Raw genomic sequence first — 26,852 nt, 5'->3', positions numbered from 1 at the left:
TAGTGTTACGTAAGATCGACCAATCGGGACGAAGATGTCTTTGCTCTATTGGTTATTCGACGATGCGATTTGCGAGTAGATTTTGGAACGCAGCCTTTATTGAAAAGAAAATTCCGCATGTGTGAATGCCGAATGCGATAGCATATTCTGAAAGCAGGAGGGAAACAATGTTTTTGTAAATATCGTTGTGTAGTTATGATTGTAAGTTGATATATGAATTAAAAAATTATATTTTATTGATATTATTTTTTTTTTAATATATTTAAAGTGTTCTTTTATATATTTTGTGATTTTTTAAAATCTATAATAATTAGTTCTTCTAACTTGTCAATTGAAACTAATATAACATTTTCTCTAATAAAATATCTTTTTTCAATTTAAGTTGATATGAATTAAGAAATTATATGTTATTGATAGCGCCAATTTTTTCTTTTAAATATATTTAAAGTGTTCTTTTATATAGTTTGTAATTTTTTTAAATTACTTTGTAATGAGGAGTTCTTCCAACCTATTTATTGTCAATTGAAGCTAATATTTTTTCTAATAAAATATTTTGTTCAATTTAAGAAAAGAGAAGGAAAGATGGAGGATTTTGTGCCAACACGTGGATCTCGAATCAAGAAAACTACAGCAAGTGATTATATCTCTGTGAATTATGAAGCTCCGAAGAAAAAGTCGAAACCTACAGATGGCTCGCACAGTAAAGAGGATCAGAATTCTAAAACGCCTGCTGAAATGAAGGCGCAACAAGAAAAGGAGATGAAAAAGTTGCGTTATGAAATGATTAAATTCGGTATGACTGGTTTTGAGAAATCAAAGGCAAGAAGAGCAAAAGTCGAGCTTGCCATCAGTTTAGGTGCAATACCTCCTAAGAATAGAAGGACAAATTATAAAGCATTAAAGGCGCGTCAACAAAAAGAAAAGGAAAAGAAGAAAGAGGAAAAACACATATCTGGATTCACAAGTAGTTTGCGCAAATCTAAATCCAAGAAACAGCATAAGAAAGATAGTGGCATTTTAGGTGTTTATGGAAAAGTATCCAAAGATATTTTGTCTAAACAAAAGAGCTGAATTTATCAGTAAATATTTGAAATGTTCTCTGAAACGTTGCCAAAATTGGTGGAGTCTGGCAGAAACTTGTTCGTATTTAAATAAAATATCTTATAAGAAAGATTATAATTAGGAAAATAAAAACTGATTGTATTTGTAATTATTGAAATTTTCGGTAATTAAATTTTTAATTAGGTTTTTTTAAATTAAATTATAAGATTTTTGAGAAATATAGCTTATGAAAAAATTTATATACATTGAAATAACTTTTGGAACTTAAAAATAATCGATAACAATTGAAGTAATATTATAGGAAGAAGTACAGGAGAATAAAGGAAGGATGTGTAAAGAAAAAGAGAAGTCCATTTTTGTAACTGTAAACATTTAAAATATTTTCTGTTGATTCATTGCTGTTTTGTTACAACATCAACTATCTATTGTCTAACAATAACATCTTTTCTGCATGTTGTATACTATGTACGAAGAATAACAAGTAGTAAAATAATATATATTTTTATATAATATATATATTTTTTTATTTTCTTTTTTTTTTTTGGGCCAGCCTTGAGCTTTGTAATATAGGATATATAACGCTCTCGTCTGTATGTATTTAAAATAGGGTTATTCAGTTATATATACACAGTTCGCGCAATGCCATAATGGAATGATTCGGCATCGTAAAGAACTGTATATTGATCTGGAGAATTGTACCTCTCGAAATCAGTCGAAGGCAACCGCCGTCGGAGCCACTTCTAGTAACATTTGCAGAAAAGCGTTGACACCTTCTGTAATCAGAAAAGAGACACGAGCATTCAATAGGAAATTTAAATACATGCAGAAATATAATAGAAGAATGAAACGTGTTCTGAATATTAAACTTTAATTTTAGTAAGAATTTCAACCTGCAATTTCTCGAAATTTAAATATCTCTTTTTCTCTTAATATATGTCTTAGACTCTTTCAAAGTTTTCAAAGTTCTAAAACTTTAATAGTTTTCATGCGAGATTCATTTCTACGCTTTAATTTCAATCTGAAATTTTTAGAGAAGAATTCTCTAAACTTTTTTGAGTTCAATTTCAGACTCAGAATTTTAAATATTGACAAATACTTTTATTCTTCTCGAGGTTTATTTGAGTTCAAAATCAGATAATAACTCATGCCCTACATTACGAAATGTTCAGGCGTCTATGAGAACTTCACGGCGCGGATTTTATTTTAACCGTGTAACGATGTATACTCACCCATGAATTTGGGCACATATCCAAACTTTACGAACGGGAGGTAGACGAGCATGCCTGCGCTGATGAAGCCGGCCGCGTACAGGTACTCAATCTGCGGTTTGTCGATAATCGGCGCAACTATGAGATATGCAGAGATGATGAGCACAAGCACAGGTATCACTAACGGACATTTGTACGGTCGGGGATGGTTCGGTCTGGTCCTCCGCATCACGAGCAGAGCTACCATCGAGCCGCCGTAGAATATCCATGCGGTGAACGAAAAGAAATCGATCAACGAGTCGATGTTGCCGGAGAGAACCATCGCGCCTGTGAAATCAATGATTTAGCTTAGTATTTTTAGATATATTTTAAAGTCAAAATGATTAATAAATATAATGGCAATCTCATCTTGGAGAGAACATTTATTATGTATATATAGGGTGTCTGACATAAGGTGATTTTCGAGTTATAAGCGATTGAAAATAAAGGGTTTCTCGCAAACTAAGCCTTGTGGAAATAAAATATTAACAAAACCACATTCTCCAATTAATTTCAAGTAGAGTTTACTTTAATAAACTTTTAAGGTTTAGTTATAAAGATACATGATGGTAAAAAATGATCCCCCTCGACATTTTTGCTGAGAAAAAATCGTCTTCAAATAATGAGATTTATTTGTATAGTTTCAGTGTGATATTTTATGTCAAACACCCTGTATAGTATTATATAAAGTAAGAGCTCAAGTGTAATAAAAATATTTAAATGATTTAAAAAATTAATTAGGATATTCAAACATCTCAGAAACAATTTGGAAGAGGGTTTAGGTAGTACCTGCTACAAGGGAATGGAAGATGAGGCCTGGGGCAGGAGTGAAGCGTCGCACATGCACGTAGCTTAAGCAATCGAGCAGATGACCCTCTCGTGATGCAGCAAAGCAGAGCCTGCCTGCGGCGAATAGGGTGCCGTTGGCGGACCCAAATGTGCTAATCGCTACGGAAAGTGGCATCAGCCATGCCATCACGCCCAGTATCCGATTGCCAAACGTCTGCAAAATACCGAAGATTATAATTAATTCGTTGGAATATGATCGGAATGTGGCAATGAATCGGAGCAAAGGACTCGGCACGAAATACGATTTTGGCTTTCGGTGAAATTGACTGTTTCTTTCATATGTTGTAGCTTATGATCTCAACAAGAAATGCAATAGACATAAAAAGCTAAATATTATAGCTTTGAAACTATTACATCGTTTGTTCAGCAGGACATAAGCTACAACCTATAAAGAAAGCAGCCAATTTCAACGAAAATTAAAATGTATCTGGTGCGAGGTCTTTTAACAATATCCTCGAATCCCACATTTTGATAAGCTATTCCTGTTACCTCTGTATTATTTTACGACTCAACTTCTAATGCGATATCGAACAAAAATTGATATATTCTGTGCTCCTATTGAATTTGTTACCGCTTTTAAAAATAATATTCTTCGTCGTCGACACAGGTGAACGCTTACCACGGCCACAGCCTCGCTCTCGATCATTTCCGATGGCGACATGACCGCCAGGTAAGAAATGTTGATCAGCGCGTAGCAAAGCGTAACGAGCGGTATACCGATCATGATGGATCTGGGCAGGTTCTTAGAAGGATTCTTGATCTCTTCGGTCACGTAATTGAGATTGTTCCAGCCGTCGTAGGCCCAGAGGCCGGTGTAGAACGCAGTGGCGAGGCGGCCGATGTTAAGGGTGCTGCCGTCGATGGTGTTGAACGCCGTTTGCAGATGCTGCGTGTTACCTTGTATCAATTTATACGAACCGCCGACGATCACCACGAGTATCGCCATCAGTTTGGCGGCGGTGAAGGCGTTCTGTACCCCGGTCGCCAGATTCACGCTGTAACAGTTGATCAGAAGTATCAGGACGATCGCCAGCAGGGCGACGACCTTGACCACCTCGTCCGGGGGCTCGCAATCGACGGTGAACGCCTCGACAGTGTACTGAGCGAAGGACAGGCAGATAATCGCCATCTGCGACGGCTTGAGCACCAGGGTGGACACCCAGGAGAAGAGGAAGGCAGGCGGCGCGCCGAACGCGTCCATGAAGTACGCGTATTCGGCGCCGCTGCTCGTGTTCATGGTACCCAGCTCGGCGTAGGCGAGGGCGCCGCACAGGCTCAGCAGACCGCACGCGGTCCAGACGACGAAACTTACGCCGACGCTACCGGTGCGCAGCAGCAGACCCGACGGCGACACGAAGATCCCGGAGCCGATCATCGTGCCGACGATTAGAGCCACCCCACTGACGAGTCCCACCCGTCTCTTGAGGTGAACAGCGTCGTTCGCCTCTGCGTCCGTCCCCTCCAACCCTCCGCTCCCTCCACCCCCGTCTTCGTCATCCCCCACACCCCCAGATTGGCCTTGTTGTTGTTGCTGCTGCTGCTGTTGTTGATGCTGTTGAGGATGATGGCATAACGACGGCTTGCTGCTGCCGTTGAGCGATTTCCCTGATCGGCAGACCAGTCCGCTGTTGGTGTCACCGACACCACCCCCCAGCCAACCCCCGGATTGTAGCTGCTGCTGTTGAAGCTGCGGCTGACTGACGTTACTCGTTTGCGGATCATGTCCCACGGTAGCTGGAAACAAAAAGATATTTTGTGTCATCGATCAGATATACTTTCTTTCTCCGCGTTCGTACAGGAGAAGGCAAGAGAGGGCACCTACCCTTTCTTGGAATCAGTCAAGAAATTAAGCATTTGCTCTCTTTGTGATTAAACACTGGAATTTAATTGGAATTTATTTGATATAAAAGAATGAAAATCAAATAATAACAAAATGAAGAAAGGACAATAAACAAAGTTTTAATGATGCCCCTCTTTGTAAAAAAATCCTGTAGACGCCCATGTCTGTGTTATTTATATACATTCAATGATTAAAAATAAGACTATGTAATTAGAAATTAATAAAGCGTACCCTCTGCCACACGGAAAAAAAATTAGCCGTAGCTAATTTTTTTCGTGGTAGAAGTGTAATAACGTAAAAAATGAACGATGATAAAATAGTTATAATATTCACGAAAAATAAAAAATTATACTTTTAATTATAGATAAATGTTTTAAGTATACAATTAAATATACACGTAAGATGTCTATTAAAAAAAAAATATATATATATATATATATATATATATATATATATAAAATAAAGTATCTCTAATTAAATTGAATTTATTTTACATGATTATCGATTCGATTTATCATAAAAATATTATGTTTTATTTAGAGTTTATTCATACAATCAAGTATGTTAAAATTAATTAAAATTAAGCTTCATTAATCCCTTTATTTTGACAGAATTATAACTTTGTTCTTGTAGAATTATTTTGACAAATAACATAATCTCATTGTTTTCTTGAGTAATGCTGCTTTGTTTAAATAAAGTAATTAACGTTTGAGATATATTTACTTTTATATTTAATTCTTTAAGGGCTTTTGATCGATTAAACTCCTGCATATTAAAAAGTCAAAAAACAAAAATAACACAATATATGTATATAAAAATTTTATAGACTACATATATATATATATATATATAATATCTTCATAAATAATTTGTGTTTATTCTAAATTACACAATAAAGTTTTCCGCTTTTTAAAGCGACAGCGGATCAATCGTTTGTTTTCTAAAGTATAGTAAACTTTACAGAAGCTATTCATAGCCACACAAGCTTAGCTATTCTATAAAAAAGTAGAGCGATTCAATATATATTTCCATCTTCTAAATCATTCTAGTTAGAGGAGGGTAGAATTTCCTATAAGGAAGGGTCTCGGAAGCAACGCATTAACGTCGATAATATTTATTTCCATAAGCTTTCTGCCAAAAATAATATTAAATATTTGTAGTCTCCATCTTCTCCTATTTTCTAATATAAGTAATGGAAAGCAATCGGCCAAAGGGCATATTTGACAAATAGTACTTTGTTCATACTCTTTCATAATGGAACACGGTTGAAGACCAATGCAGAGCAATGTTTCGCAATTTATTTCGACCACAAAGCTCTCATTGCAACTCTATTCCAATCATGTCCTTTTAGCCGAGCCCTAAAATTAGACACCGGCAGTAGATCAGAATAACCGAGCTGACCGAACGAAATTCTATCTAAGGTCATCGGGCGGAACTCCAGCGTTCCAAGGAATATTTTCCCGTTTAGAAAACACCGATATAAAGTGTCGCGATTGGTGGCTTTATAGATGCAATCGATAGGCATGCTGGTCGACATATATACAAAAGTTCGATGAACGCGATGCAACAAATCCACGTGCTACGAGAATATCGCGCAGTGATATTTAACGAGGAACTTGGAGGAAATTAATCAGTTCGATCAAATACTATAGATATTATTTGGTTCGATCGTCGCGAATTTTTTATTCGCAGACCCCCCATTTTTTTCGAAAGGAGACGTAAGAAATGCGCGGAATAAATCGAACGAGACTTGTTACGCTTCTGCGGACTCCTAAGTTTAGAGCCACCCGGCGAGGTGGATTTGGACCACGTGGTTTGCCCTCGTGTATAATTCGCGCGCGACACGCCGGGCTCGAAATAATTTCGAACTCCCGTCGTTCCTTACATAAACGCGAGAACTACTTTTGACTTTGATCCCTCCTGAAGACTGCGATTACCACTTTAATCTTTTGCGAGATCAACCAGACGGATTATTTTATATCATGCAATTATTCGCAGTGATTCAAGATCCTTTCGTTATGATTATTTAATTATCAATTAAAGTGCGCACAATGAATACGTATGTATATGTTTGTGATAGAGTAGTTTTTTATTTAAATTATAAGGAAAATTAAATATACACGGTGAGAATTTATCCTGAAAATCGTGATGATTGTGAGACAATTTGATAAGTTTTTCTGATTAATATTTGCTACAATAAAAAAATATTAATATGTATAGTATATTTTATATTTTATTTATGTAGTAGATATTAATTGCTGTCCCATGATTTTCAGAATAAATTCTAAGAGAACATTTTCTCTGTGTATATAAATATAAAATTAGATGAAATTTCATTAAGAAATAATTTGCTAAGATTTATATAAAAGATTTCTTTTATGTAATTATTTGTATTAAATTAACAATTGATATTAAAAAATACGTTCGTACACTAAATGGTATTTTACTTTTTAAATATAGTTTAAAATTATTCGTACTTGTCTTCCGATTTTTAAAATTAGAAGACAAGTGCGAATAATTATAATAATTCTAAACACATTTGCTTCGACGATTCTTTAAAGGACGACATTTTTGTTCAATCTATCGAACCTTCTCTTATCTGTCACGATTATAATTTACGTATGCTTATATAAATAAATAGCGATAAATTTGCCATACCGGGTGTCGTGAACGATTCGCAAATCGACGGATGCGGATAATCACTCGAGAGTGGACGCGCGACGAGAAAACCGACCGGCTCGTGCCGCATCCCTTACGTGACTGGGGCTGGTGAACGCTGCGCTGACGACTTCCTCGTGTCGGGGCCAATCCCGCGCGTATTCCCACGTGACAATCCCACGATTATATCATATTATTATTATCGAGCCGCCGTGCCGATGCCGCGCGACCGTAATAGTTCGCGTGGCGGCGCGCCAGAAAAGCCACCTCTTTCGTCGGGGATAAATAACGTGAAAATGCGCGCGAAATTCGCCGGCATCGCCGTACGGAAATTTCGCAGCGGGGGTGTGCTTTTCCTCACTTTCCTCAAGGTGACCTTCGCCGCGTTCGGCGCTATATATCGCTTCGCGCTCATCGGATATGCAAATTCCTGCTCCGCATTCCTGCGAACTTCGGCGTGCTTTGCTCGCGAAATCCGAATTCTGTTCTGAATTAACGAGCGGAGAGAGTGAATGTGATATGCACATGCGGATGTGCGTACGCGCGGGAAAAAAATTAGCCACTAAAGTTTCAACTCGGCACGGAAAAAGGAAAAGAAAAGTTTTCTAAGTATATGAGTTAATATATATAAAATTAATCTTATTCGCTATAAACTTGATAAAAATTTAGTAATGTTGTATTATGTATATAATTACACACAGAGAGAATTTTCTTTTAGAATTTACCCTGAAAATTATAATAATCGATGTATTGGAAGAATTTTATGAGTTTGATTAAATACTTAATAAAATAATACACAATAAAAAATATGAATATGTACATAGTAAAATTAATCGAACATATTTTATATCTTATTGTGGTAAATACATTAATCAGAGAAATTCTTTCTTTACCATATTGTCTCACGATTACTATGATTTTCAGAGTAGTTCTAAGAGAAAATTCTCCCTGTGTTCGTAAAAAGAAATATATATATATATACGTGATACAACATTATACCTGTATTATGATATTAGATTATAGTAATAATATTTTATGTATATATATATATATATTTTGTTCAATAATATCAAATATATATATAATAATATTATTATATTGATTATTAAATCTGAAAGGAGCTATTTAAGAGACCTTATCCTATTTAACGGTGTTTTATCTGTTTAACGGAGAATTTTATAGCTAAAAAATATTAGCTCACAGCTAAAATTTAGGCATGATAGCTAAATTTCAGGTGTAATTTAGGGACAGCTAAAATTTAGCTATGGTGGTAAATTTTTTCCATAATAAGATTAACTCTTTTTAAAATAAGAGAAAAACAGTATTATATTTGAATTTAAAATGCGCAAATAATATTCATAAAAGTAAAAATTAATTTGTCTATCTATGAAAATACAATTGTTGAAACTATTCAGAATATTACCGCGAGAATGAGAAGTTTTGTCTACTTTCGTAGCGCGATCCGCGAATATTTCCACGTGTATTTCTGAGCGATGATTTTGGTCGTCAACGCTTCAGTCACGTAGCAGTTTGCTCGACTTAATCCGACTTGATTATTTCAAATGACAGCTGCGTATTTTGGTCGCGTGGTCTAAAAACGTGGAAATCTCCCTCTCTCTCCTCGACGAAAGCTAACGAGAGACCGCTCTTATGCCAATAGAGTGCTTGAACAATACGAATATATTATTTAGGGCTTTATGCGCGCGTGTATGCACGTGTGTGTGGACACCCGAATCCGTGCAAATAATTGCGCGATATCGCGAAATGCATAATCAGTCGAGTCGATATTGCATCAACTCCATTTGCCGCGTCATTAAAGTGCGCTTAACGAGATGATCGTATGGGCAGTTTCAGGGAAAATTATATGCAAATCCTATAAAATCGAGAGAGAAATTCATCCTTTTTGCGGTTAAAATTTTATGTCAGAAAGTTTAATTGTCTCGCACATTTCATTTTTAATATTACGTGATACACTGTAAAAAAATATGTATTATATTATATAAAAATATGTAAAATTACATAAATAATATGAATACATATATTTTTATATCCCTTTTATAATTTACAACTGTTTACATAAACAGTCTTAAAAATTATTATCTAGATAAATCACCATATAATTTTATCTTTTACCTAGATATATTTAAAATAAAATCATCTTTATCTCATCTAAGATGAATTTTTTATCTCATATTTATCTAGTTAATTTTAAAATCATCTAAGTACAACACTGGTGATAATTAAATAAGTATCGAAATAAGATTTTATTTAAATAGATCGTTCAAGTTTAAACGAGAGATTAAGGCTTACTATTACTATTTTCTTAAACTGCTGCAGGAGAGACTGAACGTAGGAGAAAATTGTATTCGCAACTTTATAATATACTTAATTATAAAAAATGTGTTAGTATTAAAAAATAGTCAGTAAGTTATAAAAAGATTAAATATAAATTTACAGTTTTATAAATTCTTGAAAAGTTTGAATTCTTTCATACAACCTCCGGAAAGTCTTCTAAAACATGAAGAGTAACAGTACTTATCGATTTTTAGGAATCAGCTTAAAAAACGAATCTAATAAAGATACGTTTTCTTAATCAACAGACGAGTAAACAAGTATATCATCTTCGAGAAAGGACGCGTTGTTCTTGTCAGAAAGGAAGACAGTTATTTCTAAAAAAATATTTTTCCAAAAGGCTCAGTAAGGATAAGCTCCCTTAGATAGCTGCTTTCAGATTTAATAATCAATATAATAATAATATCCTATTATTAAAAAAATAAAACATAAATATAATACAATATCATATATATATTTTTTTGCGCAATTATATAGCACAATATATTACTAAATTTTTATCAGTAAACTTATCATTATTTCTGGGGATAATAATAAATAATTGTTTGTGTAATATGTAAATTAAAATTATGTAATCATGTCATTATGATATTTGTTCAATAATTAATCGACTAAGCAACTTTCGGCAGTTGTAATTATACAACTTGTTACTGAACATTGCAAAGCTGATTGGAATTCCTTGAAATTCTGGTGAAATTCTGACCTTCGACCCGACAGACTGTATGTCTAGAGGACATATCTAGAGGATCTCTGGGAGGATAATCGAAGAGAAAGAGATATAATTTTGTATAAACTTCGGAAGAATCGTTAATAATACATATAAGTCGACTACTAATAAAAGAGCAATAAAATTTTTCTCAAGATCGGGATTGTGAAAAATAATAAATTCGAAGATTTAAAATGCATGCATACACATACATCGAATAGAATTATGAGCCAAATACAATTCACACGTGCAAATTTGAAATTGAAACCGCTTCTGACATTTATTTCTCCTATATAATAATAAATTATTAATTAATTTATTCCCCGCAGAAAATAAAAATAAAAACAGAAAAAATAAAATGAGATTAAAAGTTATAGATTTTTACTTTAATTATATTATTAGTTGTTATCAATTATTAATAATTAGTATATATCTCCAATTAATTTTATAACAAGTTACAGCAAAAGTGTGGTAAATTCTCGTATAACAGCTAATTAAATTTTTATTAAGTCTTCTGTTGTAGCTGTTAGAACTTTAATTAACATAGCAAAGCTGTGAGATATTTTATACACATCAGAGATCAACTTTTCACTTTATTAAAAAAACAATTATATATTGTCATGTATTTGTATATAGATTTATATATGAATATTAAGTTTATATAATTTCTATAAGAGTACAATATAAACTCTCAATGTTATAACAACATATATAGTTTAGAATATTTTTTCAAAAAATATTTAGAAAAAATGGAGATTTTTTAATGTAAAAAAAATGGAATATGGTTGCTCGGATTTATTCGTACAGTTAAATGCAGTTGAAAAATTGTGAGTGATAGCAATCAGAATTAGTCAGACCGCACTTTTTCAATTTATATAATAGCAAGTTAGTTTGTCAGTTTTTTTCACAATTTAGATAGATGTTTCCAAATATTATCCTTTACAAATTAGTTACCGACATTACGTAATTTAACAATTAATAATTATTACGTGATTATAATATCTGAGTATCAGTTTTATTTTTCACGCACCTGTGCGAGAGCGAAATAAATTTGAGTGCAAACAAGGTTTTGACATATCGCTGAAAATCTCGTGTATCAACAATCGTATTCGATATTTAGTTATACTGCATAATGCATCAACGTGATTGTAAATTATCGTCTTCGGCTAACTCTGCCTTACATTTTCGGCAGCATATTTTTCAGCTGGCATCGCAAACTGATTTTACTCGTCGCGCTGTCTCATAATTCATCCCCGTCGTTGCATACCATTCGCAATTTTATTAATGCCATTGTAGCAATTGCCAACTCGCCTAGTGGCGCTTTCACATGCAAAATGAAGGAGTGATGCATGCATAACAATGAATGCGCATGTAGGTAAATACTAAATATAACGACACAATAAGACTACTAAGTGTGACAACAAAACTGGTATTATAGAGATAACTTTAAGCTCGTGTTTGTATTTCAAATTAGTATAACTTATTTTTTGACATACCCAGGTGATATATATATGTATATATATATATATATATAAATGTCAAAAAATAAGTTATATTAATTGATATTGATATAAATTGATATATATTGATATAAAATTGATTTATAATATTGAAGGGTATGGTTGCATTGAATGATCAATAATATAAGGAGGTTGGTCGATCAAAATAAGCATAATGATATACGACGACATATTTTGGACTTGTTGACAGACGCGTCATTTGATATTTTCAACAAATAGATTTCTCGAAGCGTTATATAATTAAAAAAAATATATATCATCAGATATCTTCATTACGCTGATTAATTCTCGTTCGATGACGTGATAGCATCGTATTCTGATTATTTTCGTCGCGACGCGAAATTGATCATCGACAAGCGACAACAAAGTGGAAATTGCGTCGCAATTCCTTCTGCTCGTCGTCATCATCATCATCGTAGTGTCATCATCACACAACCTCCGTAATCCAGGCTGATTTAAAAGCGACCGATATTCCGGCGTATTTTTTAACGATGTAATTGCCGACGATGCATGTATGCTCTTTTAAACGACTTTAAACGACGACGACGACGATGACGATGTTGATGAGAGACGGAACGAAAGCTGGTGATTTCTTGACGCGGCGATTATTGTTCTTCGTGTCAACGTGACATGAATTAGATTAGATTGAATTACAAAATTCTGCGAAGCAGTAACCCGATATATGTATATACGACGACAAACCGTAACACGCACGCAAGCGACAACAAAATAACCGATTGGATGGCGTTCACCAACACACATCGAGGCGAAATAGTCATCGTCGACGGCGCCGTCGATATAAATGGAGTATCACGAAAGAGAGACGACCAAATAAAAGAAGCAAATCTAATTCAAGTTCAGCAAGACTCTAAAAGATCAATATATATATATATTCAAAATCTGAGAAATTTTCTCCGAGATGCGTCATGTAAGTTCCACAAGTAACTTAAAGAGTATATCTTTAATCTTAGGACAAGAAAAAATCAATGAATAAATATAATATTTAATAAATGCCTGAATAATAAATTTTTAACAAATAGCCTCTATTGTGTTTTCGCGCGCAGAATTTGACGTCTGATCAAAATGCGACGTTATCACTTAATTCTTTAATTACATTTTATTAAAAATTATTGGCAAATATTATAAAATAAGTTAAGCACAAATTAAGCATAAGTTCAGCATGTATCTAAAAATGCAAGACTCGTCTAAAGGATAAAAAAATATATATATATTAAAAACTTGAGAAATTTTCTCTGAGATGCGTTATTAAGTTACACAAGTAACTTAAAGAGTATCTTTAATCTTAGGACAAGAAAAAATAAATAAATAAATAAATAAATGAATAAATAAATGTAATATTTAATAAATGCCTGATTAATAAATTTTTAGCAGATAGCCTTTATTGTTTTTGCGCGCAAAATTTGACGTCTGATCAAAATGCGACATTATCACTTAATTCTTTAATTACATTTTATTAAAAATTATTGGCAAATATAAAATAATCTAAAATTAATTATATAGCATATTCTTAGATAATTCTGTAAAAAAAGTAATATGTAATGTGTTTCAAAATATTTAATTTTAATGCTTAATTAAATAGCTTTTTCGGCTTTAACTTTTAAAGGTTCTCTCTCCTCTCTTTCCAGTCGTACGATTAAATATATTAATTAATTAGTAATAGAAATTTGCATGCGTTCGACTAATCGTTTATTTTGTCGTTTCCAAGTTAATTGGAGCAAATATTAATTTTAGCATAGATAATATTACAATTTTGTCCTGCAACTTTGTTATGCATATCTCGAGAGATACATAATACCAGGTTGAAACGACACGTGTTTTGTAATATTAACATGCTGCCACAGGTCAAATTGCATTAATAACCAGAACCATTCATAGTAAAGTGTCACAATGATCCAATTGCCCTTAATTTGAAGCGCGTGCGGAACAGTTCCCGTTTGTGGAGGTGTCAGAAAGCGAATTACTGTAGTGCGTTTCATGAACAAGGCCACAAGTCGATCGCAAGAAATTTTCGTCGTTGGAAAAACGTCGTTACCATATGTTCGTCTTATCGCTTTTTTTACAGAAGTCAAAATGAAACAAAGATAAGGGGAGGATATAATAACTCTTATAATCGATTTTAGATAAGTAGACAAAGAACGTTATTTTTTTTTTTCAAGAAAAGTAACATGTTAAAATGTACTTCGAGAACACTGCATAAAATATTACACGCTTGCACGCATGAATAAATTTATTTTGAGATTATAAAAAAAGATTAAAAGATTAAAAGATTATATAAAATTAAATTCTAATTTAATTTATGGAAGGTACAAGAGAGAGAAATTTATGCTATTCTTTGATTAAGGATTATTTCTAGAAATAATAAATCTTGTCAAAAAGTAATTTTCAACTTTTAGACAATTTTAATTAATCTCTCTTTGTATATATGTATATATATTTTAATTAATAGAGAGACAGAATATTAAAAAGATTAAGGATATTTCTGGAACATATCATATAAGAGATAAGATATTTCTAATTGTGCGAAACATAATTCGCGTTAATGCGATATTGTAAAGGTCACTTCCCATTTGGGTCATTTTTTAATATTTGATATATTTTTTTATGATTTGCGTAGTCAGAGTGAATTAATGAACAAAAACCGTCACGATCGAAACGTTATTCTCTATGTAAATTACATAATACGCTTTGCATCGGTGAAAACGTGACATGAAAAATTTTTCGGAAAAAAGCTTAAACAAAGAAAATGTATAAATTAATATACATTTGAATTTTTAAATATTTATCTGATACTGAAAAAATACTTGGTTTCTTTAAAAAAAGAAAATAATTTTTTTTTATCGCGTATCTCTGTCACTTTTTATCCAGCTGCAAATAATTATTTTTAAATTCAACATTTTATGTAAGAAATTTACATAAATGTCGGGTTTTAAACGTATAATAATCTCAATTTGTAAATTAACAATAAGTTGAAGAAGCTGTTACTTTTTTTTATTTAATGATAAGATTATTCGTTCATATAATGTTAAAGCAAATTCCTTGTCATTTGCAAAATAATCAACTTAACTTCGAGGTGGAAATAATTCTGGCGCGAAATTACATTCTTTCAGAAAGCAAACCTATAAATATTTGAGTTAATTGATGGTAAATTATATATAATTATCATAATTTATTCGTTAAAATGAAAAGCCCATTATACACATCGTGTCTTAAACACAGCAAGATTTACGAAGTCTTTCAATATTGACGAGACATGTTTCGTAATCTACAAGTATTTTTTTTCGAAAAAGTTTGTTTAAAATCTATTTAAAGATTGTCTCCTCACCACGGTAATTTGAATTTATTGTTGTTTTAAGCAGCTAATTGCTGCGCGTTGTTGCATTATGTATATTATCGCGCTTAAAATTACGTCACGCACAGTATAATTAAATTTGTTATGAGTATTATCCTATAATATACATATATTTGTCCTTAATTTAGTAAATGTGTAATTTTTTATATTTTAAATTTTATGTTCAGGTATATAATTAAAAAAGATTATGTTTTTTATAAATTTTAAATTAAGATTAATGTGTTTGATATATACAAAATTAATGTAATTAATGTAATGTAAATGTATTCAATATAATTACATAAATAAAATATAAAAAAAATAAAATATATAACAATGTAATTCCCTTTTTTTACTTTCATTAGATATTTCTTCATATTTTATAATTATTTTAGAATTAATCGTACAAATCCGAATTGCTTGAGAATTTGAAAATCATAATGATATTTTATTAAGCTACATCTGTAGATGAATACATTCCAGAAATATATGCAAATTATATATACTTCAACTTCAAACTCGTAATTACACGTGTTCTCGCACGAGTAAAAAAAAAAAAAATAGTCATGGACATGAATTGGAACATCGCGATTACTATGAATAGTTGATTCCAAGATAGTGTATTTGATAATATCGAGATGGTACTCAAAATATTATGTAATGTCAGGAATGTAATCTCTTTTCTCACGATTGCTTTTATTTCGCGATTTGATGCGCTACTTTAACGTGTGGGTGTTGGTTGCATTATTCTTTACTTTATTCGTTTCGCCTTCTCTCTATCGATCGATACGTATAAACGATCGTGTAACCTGTCTCCTCGTTTAGTATTTCCCGTTCAAGAGTCTTTTGCTGTGCAATGTAAAAGCATGCCTTAAAAGTCGAAAAAATTGCAAAGGTTTCTCGCAGAAAGAAAATAATAGAAACAAAGCTTCCTCTATGAGGAAGCAATATATATTAAATATTAGAATTGTAATACAGTATTAATAAATTTTTTAAAATAAGGATTTATAAATAGACATTTTTAAAAACTTTGCAAATTGTACATTAATATGTACGAATTAATTTCACGAAGTGCTTGATTACAATACTTCGCTTTCTCTCGAGTCTTTGCGTAGTTTATTACAGTTCTGACTTATAATACCTTTAATCATAATCGATCGTTTCAATTGTGTACTTAATTTTAAGCTTAACCTTCAACGGAGTTTCAAGATTTCAAATTTAATTATTTATCAAAATTAATATTTGAAAGATTACAGAAATAAGAATTTTTTTCCTCTTTTTTTGCCATAAAGTAATTTTTTCCTCTTTTTTGACATAAAATAATAAAACAAAATTTATTCTAAATTTAAGCGAGAAATTTCAAGCATATTCTTTTCTATTCTCTTCTGGAATATATTTCTATATGTGTAGAAAATATTTTAAAATGAAAAAGAATACGCAGCTTGAAATTTCTCTGTAAAATTTGGAATAAATAAAAAAAATTATTTATGTCAAAGAGAAGAGAAAAACATACTTTTATAATCTTCCAAATCTCAACTTTGATAAATAACTAAATTTGAAACCTTGAAATTTCGTAGAAGATAAAGTTTAAAGTAGAGTATGTAATTGAAACGATCGATTATGATTAACGGAAAGGTATTATAAGTTAGAGGTGTATAAACTATGCAAAGGCTCAAGAGAGAACGAAGCATTATGATCAAACATCCCATGAAATTAATTCGTACATATTAATGTACAATTTGTAAATTTTAAATAATTTTCAATTTTCAATGTATTAATACTATATTTATAAATTATATTCTAAAATTAATACTCCATTTAAAATGATTAATATTTTAAAATGTTATAAATAAATAATACCTTAATCCTTATCTCGAATATTTTGCCCTTTGATTTATGCAATATGAGAGTAAGTGCAGAGGAGGCTGGATATGGAGTTGCGTCATCTCGTGAAATCAGAGATGCAACAACCAAAGAGAGAAAGAGAGAGAAATTCTGGAGCACGCGTAACGTATCCTATTTTCCGTTTCACACCGATACGTTTCAAAAATATCCGCACTTCGTCACGTGTGTCAGCAACATTAAACACGAATGAGGTGAAATCGATTTGCTCGATCTTTCGTCGCTTACGCGCCTACGTGTTACCTCACGAATGTGTTAATGTAGTAATTATGCATCAGGATAAGCTGACTATTGCGTCGCGATGACTTGTACACATTACAAAAAAATGAATATTTAATATGCTATTATTTCCATTTCATATATCATTTATATTCATTTATTTTCATGTTTAATAATTACTCATTTTTTTATTATCTTTTAAAATTATATAAAAAATAAATATAGTGATAATATATGTGATAAGAATAAAATTTGTGATTATATTAAATCACTTATTTGTGCGCACATATACTTTACATTATTAAATAAATAAATAAATAAATAAATAAATATATATATATATATATATATATATATATATATATATGTAAAATATATGCACATAGACACAAAGAGAATAAAATATAAAATTTTGTATATCTGTGCAAATGAGCTAATATAATGGTAAATAATAAGCATACTGACAACTTCTAAAATCTCGATTTCGACATTTTTTTACATTGTCAATAACTTGATTACAAAATTGCAAATCGTGCGTAATTCAGCCTCCTGCTGACGTTTATACGTCATCACTATGCAATCCGCACGTGATTTAACGCTAAATTCGGCTGTCCGATTCTCACCTGACAAATTACGCAAATGAAATTCATGTGCACGAAGATGCGATCCAATGACTTTTGTCCGTGACGTTATGCATATCTCTCACCTTCTTTTCGCAATTTAATATTCGATCCGCGCCGAATATCCGTCTACGTGGGCGATCGCGAGCTTATTTTTAACGTTTCAAAATGGTCATGCGGCGTGTTAAAACCAGCCACAAATAGACGAACTCCTCAACAAGTTTCAATCAAGATGAGAGAGATGAAAGAGAAAGAGCGACGATGAGAGAGAAGCGTACGACGTTCCGTTTAAGCCAATCATTCTCCGCACGCGACTCATGCATGCGCCGCTTTTCATCAATGAATGTATGCTAAATAAAGTAGCGCACAATAGTCGGTAGCCTCTCGTCGAGAGAAGAGATCCAAGCAAGGCTGGTATCATAATGGATATGGTCGAAGGCGAGATATTCTTTCTTTTTTATACGAGGTGTTGACGAGCTAAACTGTGTGCAACACAACACTTAAGCTAGCATGTATACATGTGTTTGCTGTTATCTGAACAAAATTATATAGATGATTATCTAGATGAAATTTTGGCGTCATCTTATCTTTATAGATAAGAAAAATATGTATTACCTATATCTGCATCTTATTGTTATATATATATATATAGCCCATACAGCAAAAAATATTATAAATGTTTTCACAAAAGATTTCTAAATATTTCTATAAAATATTGCATAAAAACATTTTAAAATAGTTTAAAAACTTTTTGCGATAATATTTTTAAAAATATTTTTAGAAACTTTTAAAAATATTTTTTAAACATGAAAAAGCAGACAGAAATATTTTAAAAATATTTTCGAGAATTCTTTTATCTTTTAAGAAATATTTTTATAAGATTTTAAAAATATTTTGTGTTGTATGGGAGATGAGAAAAAAGTATTATCTTTACTAAATTTATCTAGAATAATTTTCAGATAATTTTAATTTATAATTATACCACATAAAAATACTTAAATAGTAAAACTTAAGCAGTAAGCGATAAAAATTTATAAATAAAAATATGAATACATATTTTTATATCCCTTTTATAATTAATATTTTTTTATAACTGTTTATATAAGCAGTTTTAAAAAATATTATCTAGAAAATTATGTAAATGACTCGCCATATAGTTTTATTTTTCATCTAGATATAATATATTTAAAACAAAATTATCTTCATTTTATCTAAAATGAATTTACATATTTTTCTCATCTTTATCTAGCTAATTTGAAAATCATCTAAGCACAACACTGCATGTATCTTGCACAAGTTGTGGCACTAATAAATTCCGTCTTTCATACGTAAATATATGTAAGTCAGTCAATATAAATTCTGCGACTACAAAATTTATATTGACTGAAAATTGAAGAAATTTTTTATTTACATACACATTACTTTTCTATCAACTACTCTTATTGTTTGATTTAACATAGTATACATATTTTAATTGGTTTCGATATTAAAAACATATTCTACAATTTCATATATTTTATTTATTTCAAATAGCAAGATCTCTCTTTTTTCAAGAAAAAGATATTAAAGCGAATAAAAAAGAAATAGATTGTAATGTCAATTTAAAATAAAGTCTTTAGAAATTAATAATATAAATTAATAAAAAATTAAAATTTGTTCTCCATCTCTGCTTTTTAATTTCATTCATTAAAGTAAAAAGATCTCGCATATTTTTTCATTCGAAATTCAATATGCTTTTATTATAAATTTTAATGCATCCCCTTAGTATTTTATTTCTAAAAAAATTTAATTGAGATCGTCGATAATATAATATATGTGAATCATATTGGATCATATTGGATTGAGCGATATTCGCATTAATTAATCTATTTGTCAAGATTAGGAAGTTTCGGAATGGTGAAAGTTGTAGAGTGAGACGTAAGCAAAAAAATCCATTAACATTATCGGGAAAGCGTTGACGTAGAAAGAGAGCTTTACTTTGAATGACATCAGAGATCTATTCTTGGTATGTAAGAGGTCACGTATGTGGATAAAATGAGTCTTCATATTATAATACGTACAAACTTGCAGAACTTATTATGAACGAGTGAATCTAGCAGTAGTGATATCTATCACGAAGAAAATTTTCTCTTAGAATATACCCTGAAAATCATGCTAATCGTAGGACGATGTGGCACTGGAAGAATTTTATAAGAGTTTCTCTGATTAAAAATATTTATTGCAATAAAAAATATATTAATATGTATATAGTAAAATTAATTGAATATATATTTTATATTTATCATAGACATTAATATTTTTTTATTACCATGATTTTCAAGGTAAATTCTAAGAGAAAATTCTCTTTGTGCAATTTTCTTCGAATTAAAAAAAATAGTAAAACACATTGCAAATTTAACGTAATATATAGAAGATATATAATTGAAATAAAAGCTACAATGTGCAAAATTGTTTCGACACAAAAATATTATTTTTACACACACATATGTATATAGTAAAATTAATTAAATTATATATTATATTTATCACAGATATTAATATTTTTTTATCACCATGATCTTCAGGGTAAATTCTAAGAGAAAATTCTTTCTGTTCAATTTTCTCTAAATTAAAAAAAAAAGTAAAACACATTGTAAATTTACCGTAATATATAGAAGATATAATTGAAATAAAAGCTATACAATGCGCGAAATTATTTCAACACGAAAATATTATTTTCATGTATGGAAAATATATACGAACTTGTTAGTAAAATGTAACAATAAAGCGCCTCGTTAAATTTGTATCCGTTAATTGTGAATTGTAATCGATGAATTCCAAAGCGGAGGATATACGAGGGAGTATGAGGGGGCACGTTAGGTATGAGAGAGTGTGATAGCATTGTTATCATTCCATTGATGATTAATCGCGAATTAAGCGGCCCTCGCAAGTGGACGCTCGAGTTTATCGCGAGTTAAACACGCCTGCAACAATTACGCTGCAACAGTCGTGAGAAAGCGGTCAATACTTCGCAATGCAATCATCATTATCGGATGTGTCCGGTGTTATTGGAGCTACAGATTCGGCTGACTTCGAATTGTCACATTTCCCGTCCAGATTCCAATTCCGTCTGATTATAACGCGCTGTTTCCCCTTAATCAGCGTGTAGCCTTTTTTCTCTATCGATTATTAATATAATCATGGTATACTCACATATTCACGGTTATTAATATCAAGCTGATAGCTTAATATAGGCTTATATTATTATCTTGTTAATATCAAGTCTAGAGAGAGATTAATCAAAGAAATTAAATTCTCCAAATTTTAATTTTTTTATAAATATATGCAGGGATCAGAATATTCTGGCACTTTTTTCCTGCAACGATTTAAAATATTTTGCGATTCGCAAAAAAGACAATGTGTGACATTAGTATGACATCGGATCGTTTATCATCGTAAGATGACGCGAAAAGGTTAAATAAAGAGTTCATATAAGGAGTCTCATCTCTCGGACAGCTTCTAAAATAAACTTAGAGATACAATTTTTTGAAATTAACCATCGCCTGGTATTGCCACGAGGATCAATTACATACTATTATATATATATATATATATATATATATATATATATATATTATATGCGCGTATTTATAATCAATAATCAACAAATAAATTAAAATGTCAAACGAAAAATATTTCAAAAAAATAGTATCGCAAAAAACACAAATTTTATTTCTACCTGATGTGTTCAACTAATAATTTTTCATTCGGTTAATTAATTAAAATTTTTAATTGAAAACTGTCATTTTTAAATTGATTGATAACTGAATTTCGATCAATAACTTTTTCATTTCAGACCTATTTTTATAATTGCTACGCAGAGGGAATTTTTTCTTAGAATTTACATCATGATAATCGTTGGATAAAATAATATTAGAAGAATTTTATAAGAGTTTCTTTGATTAAATATCTATCACAAAAAAAAATATCTTCGATTAATTTTACTATGTACATATTAATACTTTTTATTGTAGTAAATATTAATCAGAAAAATTCTTATAAAAAATTCTTCCAATGATGTCTCATAATTACTATGATTTTCAAGGTATATCCTAAGATAAAACTCTTTTCGTGTATTTATAATCATAACTATTATTATTAATTATTCATTTGTTTATTACTGCAACTGCTTATTTGATTATATTTTGATTTTATGTTTTCTCTCTCTCTCTCTCTCTTTCTCTCTCATTATGTTAAATAATTCAAGCGTAAGATTGCACAATGTGTAATTTCCCACAATGATGTCGTATCTAAAAGTGATTGACAGTCGTGAACTCCTTCGAGTCACGCCTCATAAAACTCATCCTTCATTGACAGAAGAAATAAGTGGTTTGGTGGCGAGACGTTTATAATTAGCAAACATCTCTTGAGACTTGAGCGATTGAGAGTGTAACTACCGGACACATCTTCTTGGCACACAACATTTCGACCACGAGGATGACCAACAGGTTTTTCGTAACTTGTTAACTTATTTGAGTGCGTTCGCGGCATAAAACACTCATTGCTTTCGATTGCGAGCTTAATTCGAGAAATATGGTCCCGAAAATATTTGCCTCACCAAGTGGCTAAAATACGAAAGCAATTCGAGTTGTTCCTTCTTTAAAATTCTAAAATTTGCACTATCTAAACAAATATTTTTTAAAAGTCAAATTTTGAGTTTAAAAGTATTTAAAAATAAAAATAATTTAATTTATTCAAATGTATGTCTGATTTTAATTTATTTCTCTTACTTTTACATTAAATTATTTTGATATTTTATTTTTATTTCTTGATTTTATTTTTGTATTAAATTTTTCTGATATTTTAGTTTCATTATACACCTACACATTTATGTTTAGAAATGATAGTTATAAAATAAGATTGCATTATTCATTGAATATCGACAAAAATACGAGAATGATTTTTTGTTCTCAAATTATCCCATCTTATATATACTTTATGAAAAAAAAGAATGTTTCTAAAATCTATCGTGGAAGAAAATACTTTGCGAATTTTTTAATTTCTTTTGTGCTGACTATATATAATAAATTCGTAATCGATTCTGTTAAAAGTTTCAATATTTTTTTATACGAGAAAAATATCTTTCTTCATATGACGGAAATCCAATTTTTAACTGGTTATTGAAATCTAAATTGGTTATATGAAACCTACATATTTTTTCATTCTCGTTCCTTAACGATTGTGCAAAGGTGCCGGTTTTCATCGATCACAAAGAATATTTCGCCTTGCATGTCCTTCCTGCTGACCTTTAACTACTCACGTTTAATAATTAATAAGAATATCTCCCTAATATTACAGCTAGAAAAATATGACGTTACTAATTCAGTATTGAGATAAATTGCCTGATCCGTATTTTATATTACGAAAGAAAGAAAATAAAGATAATTTGAAAATATGTGTGTGGTACGAGAAAATTATTTTAATAACTGAAATTTTTCTCTCTCTCTTCTTTCATGAATCTAAAGTGAAAACGCACTTTCCTCTATCCGTCTTAGGATGCTAATAGGCCTGATTATATTCGCAGAATGTCTCCCCAATGCAATCTCAAATTCTCAGAACTGAGATAGTATTGCCTGGGATAATATTTCGAAGATGTAAGATATTCTAAATCTGTGTATGATAAGAATAATTTTATAAGAATATTTTCGTTTTTCATTGCTATTTTTAGATAAAGGAAGAAGACTAAACCACGATTGGTATTGACTTTTAAATAGAAATGCCAATAATTTATTTTTGTTATATTTGCTTTGCTTAGTTGTTTAACACGCACAATATTTGAATTTTGATTTAATTTTTAATTTTGAATCTTATTTAAAATTGTTATTAAATAATTGTATCAATGATTGATTTGTCTTACTAAACAAAAAAAAAGAAAAAATTATCTTTTAGACATGTTTAGACAAGAATTATTAATCTCGTTTTCCTCTTCCCGTAAACTAAATCGTCAATCAAAATTTTGCATTATGCAATATTGCATAATACCGGACATTAATTTCTGATATAATAATATGCGCATGTAACACGTGCGCATTATTCAATAATAATTAATCTCGTCATCAATTGATCTATTTGCAACGAGATAAACTTCTAAATTTTTCAGTAAAATATCAGTAGATAAAATAGATAATTAGTAAATGAGCAATTACTTAAATATTGGTTGATTTCAATTAAGTTGATTAATTTATAATCGTAATTTAATTCATTCTTTCTCTTTTTCACGATAATTATATTGTAGGGATATTATAGTGTAAAATTAATTTACTTAAAATAGTTTTTACTTATTATTCCTGAATTTTCGAACTCTTCATTCTAGTCTCCATTCAATTAGTGCAAGTAATCAGAAAAAGCTTGCCAATTGTGTCCATTACAAAATGAACGTATATCAGCAAAATGTACGATCATTAATCAAAAGAGGTTTATGGCATAATGATCTAAATCTCCTTTTCGAATGAGAATACATTACTAGCTAATGTTTCTTCAGATGGGAGTGCTATTTTATCAAATTCTTCAAGTTCTCACGAAATAAAAAATTGTATATATATATATATATATACACACACACACACACACACACACAAAAACCACAATAAACAATAATAAAGTACACTGAGAAAAAAGTTGTCGACTAAATCGTTCAACTAATTATTATTTTGTTAATTAAACATATATAAGTATTTAAGTCTAAAAACGTTATATTAGACTTATTAGATATGTTGTATTTTAATTCGAATACTTGTATGTGTTTAATTAACAAAATAGCAATTAGTCGTACGATTTAGTTAACAACTTTTTTTCTCGGTGTAAATAAACAATTATATTATATAAACAGTTTCTTAAAGCTGATTGCATCAGTCTTTCTTATGAAACAGATATAAAAATAAAGTAAACTCATTTAGAACAATTTTAATAATTTTTCCTAGGATATTAATTTATTAATCGCGACTTAATAAATTTTGTGAAAAGCAACACTTCGAAGATATTCTAGCTTAAATTGGGATTTTAATTTATTAATTCATTAATCGCAATTTAATCGATCTTTTGAAAAGCAAAATTTTGAAGATACTCTCGCTTAAACTAGGATATGAATTTCTTAATTAATCGCATTTTAATCGATCTTTTAAAAAAGCAAAACTTCGAAGATACTCTTGCTTAAACTAGGATATAAATTTATTAATCGCAATTTAATTGATCTTTTAAGAGCAAAACTTTGATGATACTCTTGTTTAAACTAGGATATGAATTTATCAATTAATCGCGATTGAATAAATCTTTTGAAAAGCAAAACTTGGAAAATACTCTTTCTTAAACTAAGATATCAATTAATAAATTAATTACGAATTAATCAATCTTTTGAAAAATAAATCCTCGAAGACACTCTTGCTTAAAGATATTAATTAATCGCCAGCTTTAAACAAAAGCCTTCATTAATAGCTAGCTTTAAACAAAAGATTTAATTAATCCTTTGTTTAAAGCTAGCTATATTAATGAATAAATAAATCGCGATTGAACGAACCTTTTGAAAGACAAAAGTCGGAAGATGCTCTCGCCGAAATAGACGCAACCGGCTCCGATATCGTCGAGAGCGATCCCTGAGTAGAGGGTTGCTCCGGCGATTAATACGCACTTACCTCGTTTGAGGGGCGCGACATGCATGACTCTTGGAGGGACCGATAAGAAGGGCGGACCGTGAGACCGCCTCTCATGACACCACGCCGCTACTTTTCAATGCAACCACCGCCGTTCGCGCCTAACGCAGCTGCTGTCCTCACGTCGTCCTCGTCCTTTACTCGTACTCCTTCCTTTTCCACCCCACGTCGGCCAATCTACCCTTCCGGGACCGGGTCTCCTCTCTTGCAGTATCTTCTCTCTCTCTCTCTCTCTTTCTGAACGCCTTTTAACTTCGTCGTCCCCGAGTGGCTTTCGCTCTCGCGCAATGCTCGACCTCGGTTTACTCTCCGGGGATCCTTTTTCTCAATATCCTCTCTTTTAAGTGAATTATCGGCGACGCCTCGATGCGCTTACTCTTCGCGACACACCTTCGACGAGCTCTCGCGCTTTACTGGGCGTTCGTCGGAGGTGAGGTCTACTAGAACCACCGGAGGAGGCGAAGCGAGGAGGAGTCGGCGCGACACGAGGCGCGCGTCGCGTCCGAGAGCTCGCTCGATATCGACGACGGGGCGACGCCACCGAGAGAGAATCCTTATTCCATGTGTGAAGCCTTCATCGGTTAGCCCGCGCTTATCACGCGCCTCCTGCGTGCAGGAGCAGGATCGCTGGTCTACGACGGGATGTCGATGACACCTCTTGCAGTATCCCGGTCGCTTTATTTTCTTACCCTGTTGCGCGTTTCCTCGGATTCCCTACACATGTCCGAATTCAAATAAATATGCTTACACATTTTTTTTTTTTTTTTAAATAGAGAATCTTAATTTTTATGAATTTTATATACATAATATATATATATATATATATATATATATATATATATA

At 31.2% G+C, this 26,852-nt stretch overlaps 2 protein-coding genes across 3 annotated transcripts; one reads left to right on the top strand and one right to left on the bottom strand.

Moving 5' to 3' along the window:
- The first annotated feature begins 106 nt into the window (after window positions 1–106).
- LOC114944160 (40S small subunit processome assembly factor 1) lies at window positions 107–2,538 on the top strand. Its single transcript, XM_029319945.2, has 2 exons — window positions 107–201; window positions 568–2,538. The coding sequence occupies exons 1-2, from the start codon at window positions 196–198 to the stop codon at window positions 1,069–1,071; spliced, it is 510 nt and encodes a 169-aa protein (XP_029175778.1). The 5' UTR covers window positions 107–195; the 3' UTR covers window positions 1,072–2,538.
- On the bottom strand, window positions 1,562–26,538 carry LOC114944155 (b(0,+)-type amino acid transporter 1). Of its 2 annotated transcripts, none has more exons than XM_029319940.2 (5): window positions 25,992–26,538; window positions 3,778–4,892; window positions 3,099–3,312; window positions 2,292–2,597; window positions 1,562–1,835 (listed from the first exon to the last, which is right to left on the bottom strand). In XM_029319940.2, exons 1-5 carry the CDS (start codon window positions 26,014–26,016, stop codon window positions 1,771–1,773), a joined length of 1,725 nt encoding a protein of 574 aa, XP_029175773.1. In that variant the 5' UTR covers window positions 26,017–26,538; the 3' UTR covers window positions 1,562–1,770. The 2 variants fall into 2 exon arrangements, with proteins under 2 accessions (XP_029175773.1, XP_029175772.1); XM_029319939.2 differs by lacking the exon at window positions 25,992–26,538 and adding an exon at window positions 7,657–8,231.
- Window positions 26,539–26,852: the final 314 nt, after the last annotated feature.

Source organism: Nylanderia fulva, unplaced genomic scaffold (assembly GCF_048542155.1).
Source record: "Nylanderia fulva isolate GAGA-0341 unplaced genomic scaffold, ASM4854215v1 Scaffold20, whole genome shotgun sequence".
Lineage (NCBI taxonomy): Eukaryota > Metazoa > Arthropoda > Insecta > Hymenoptera > Formicidae > Nylanderia > Nylanderia fulva.
The sequence above is the reverse complement of the archived record's forward strand: the minus strand, read 5'-3'. Positions and strand labels throughout refer to the sequence as shown.

Coding starts and splice junctions, on each gene's coding strand:
- LOC114944155 (XM_029319939.2), bottom strand. CDS start 7,747: ATGCGGCACGAGCCGGTCGGTTTTCTCGTCGCGCGTCCACTCTCGAGT. Junction 3,313..3,777: donor AGAGCGAGGCTGTGGCCGTG/GTAAGCGTTCAC, acceptor GGTATTTTGCAG/ACGTTTGGCAATCGGATACT. Junction 1,836..2,291: donor ATATGTGCCCAAATTCATGG/GTGAGTATACAT, acceptor TTCTGATTACAG/AAGGTGTCAACGCTTTTCTG.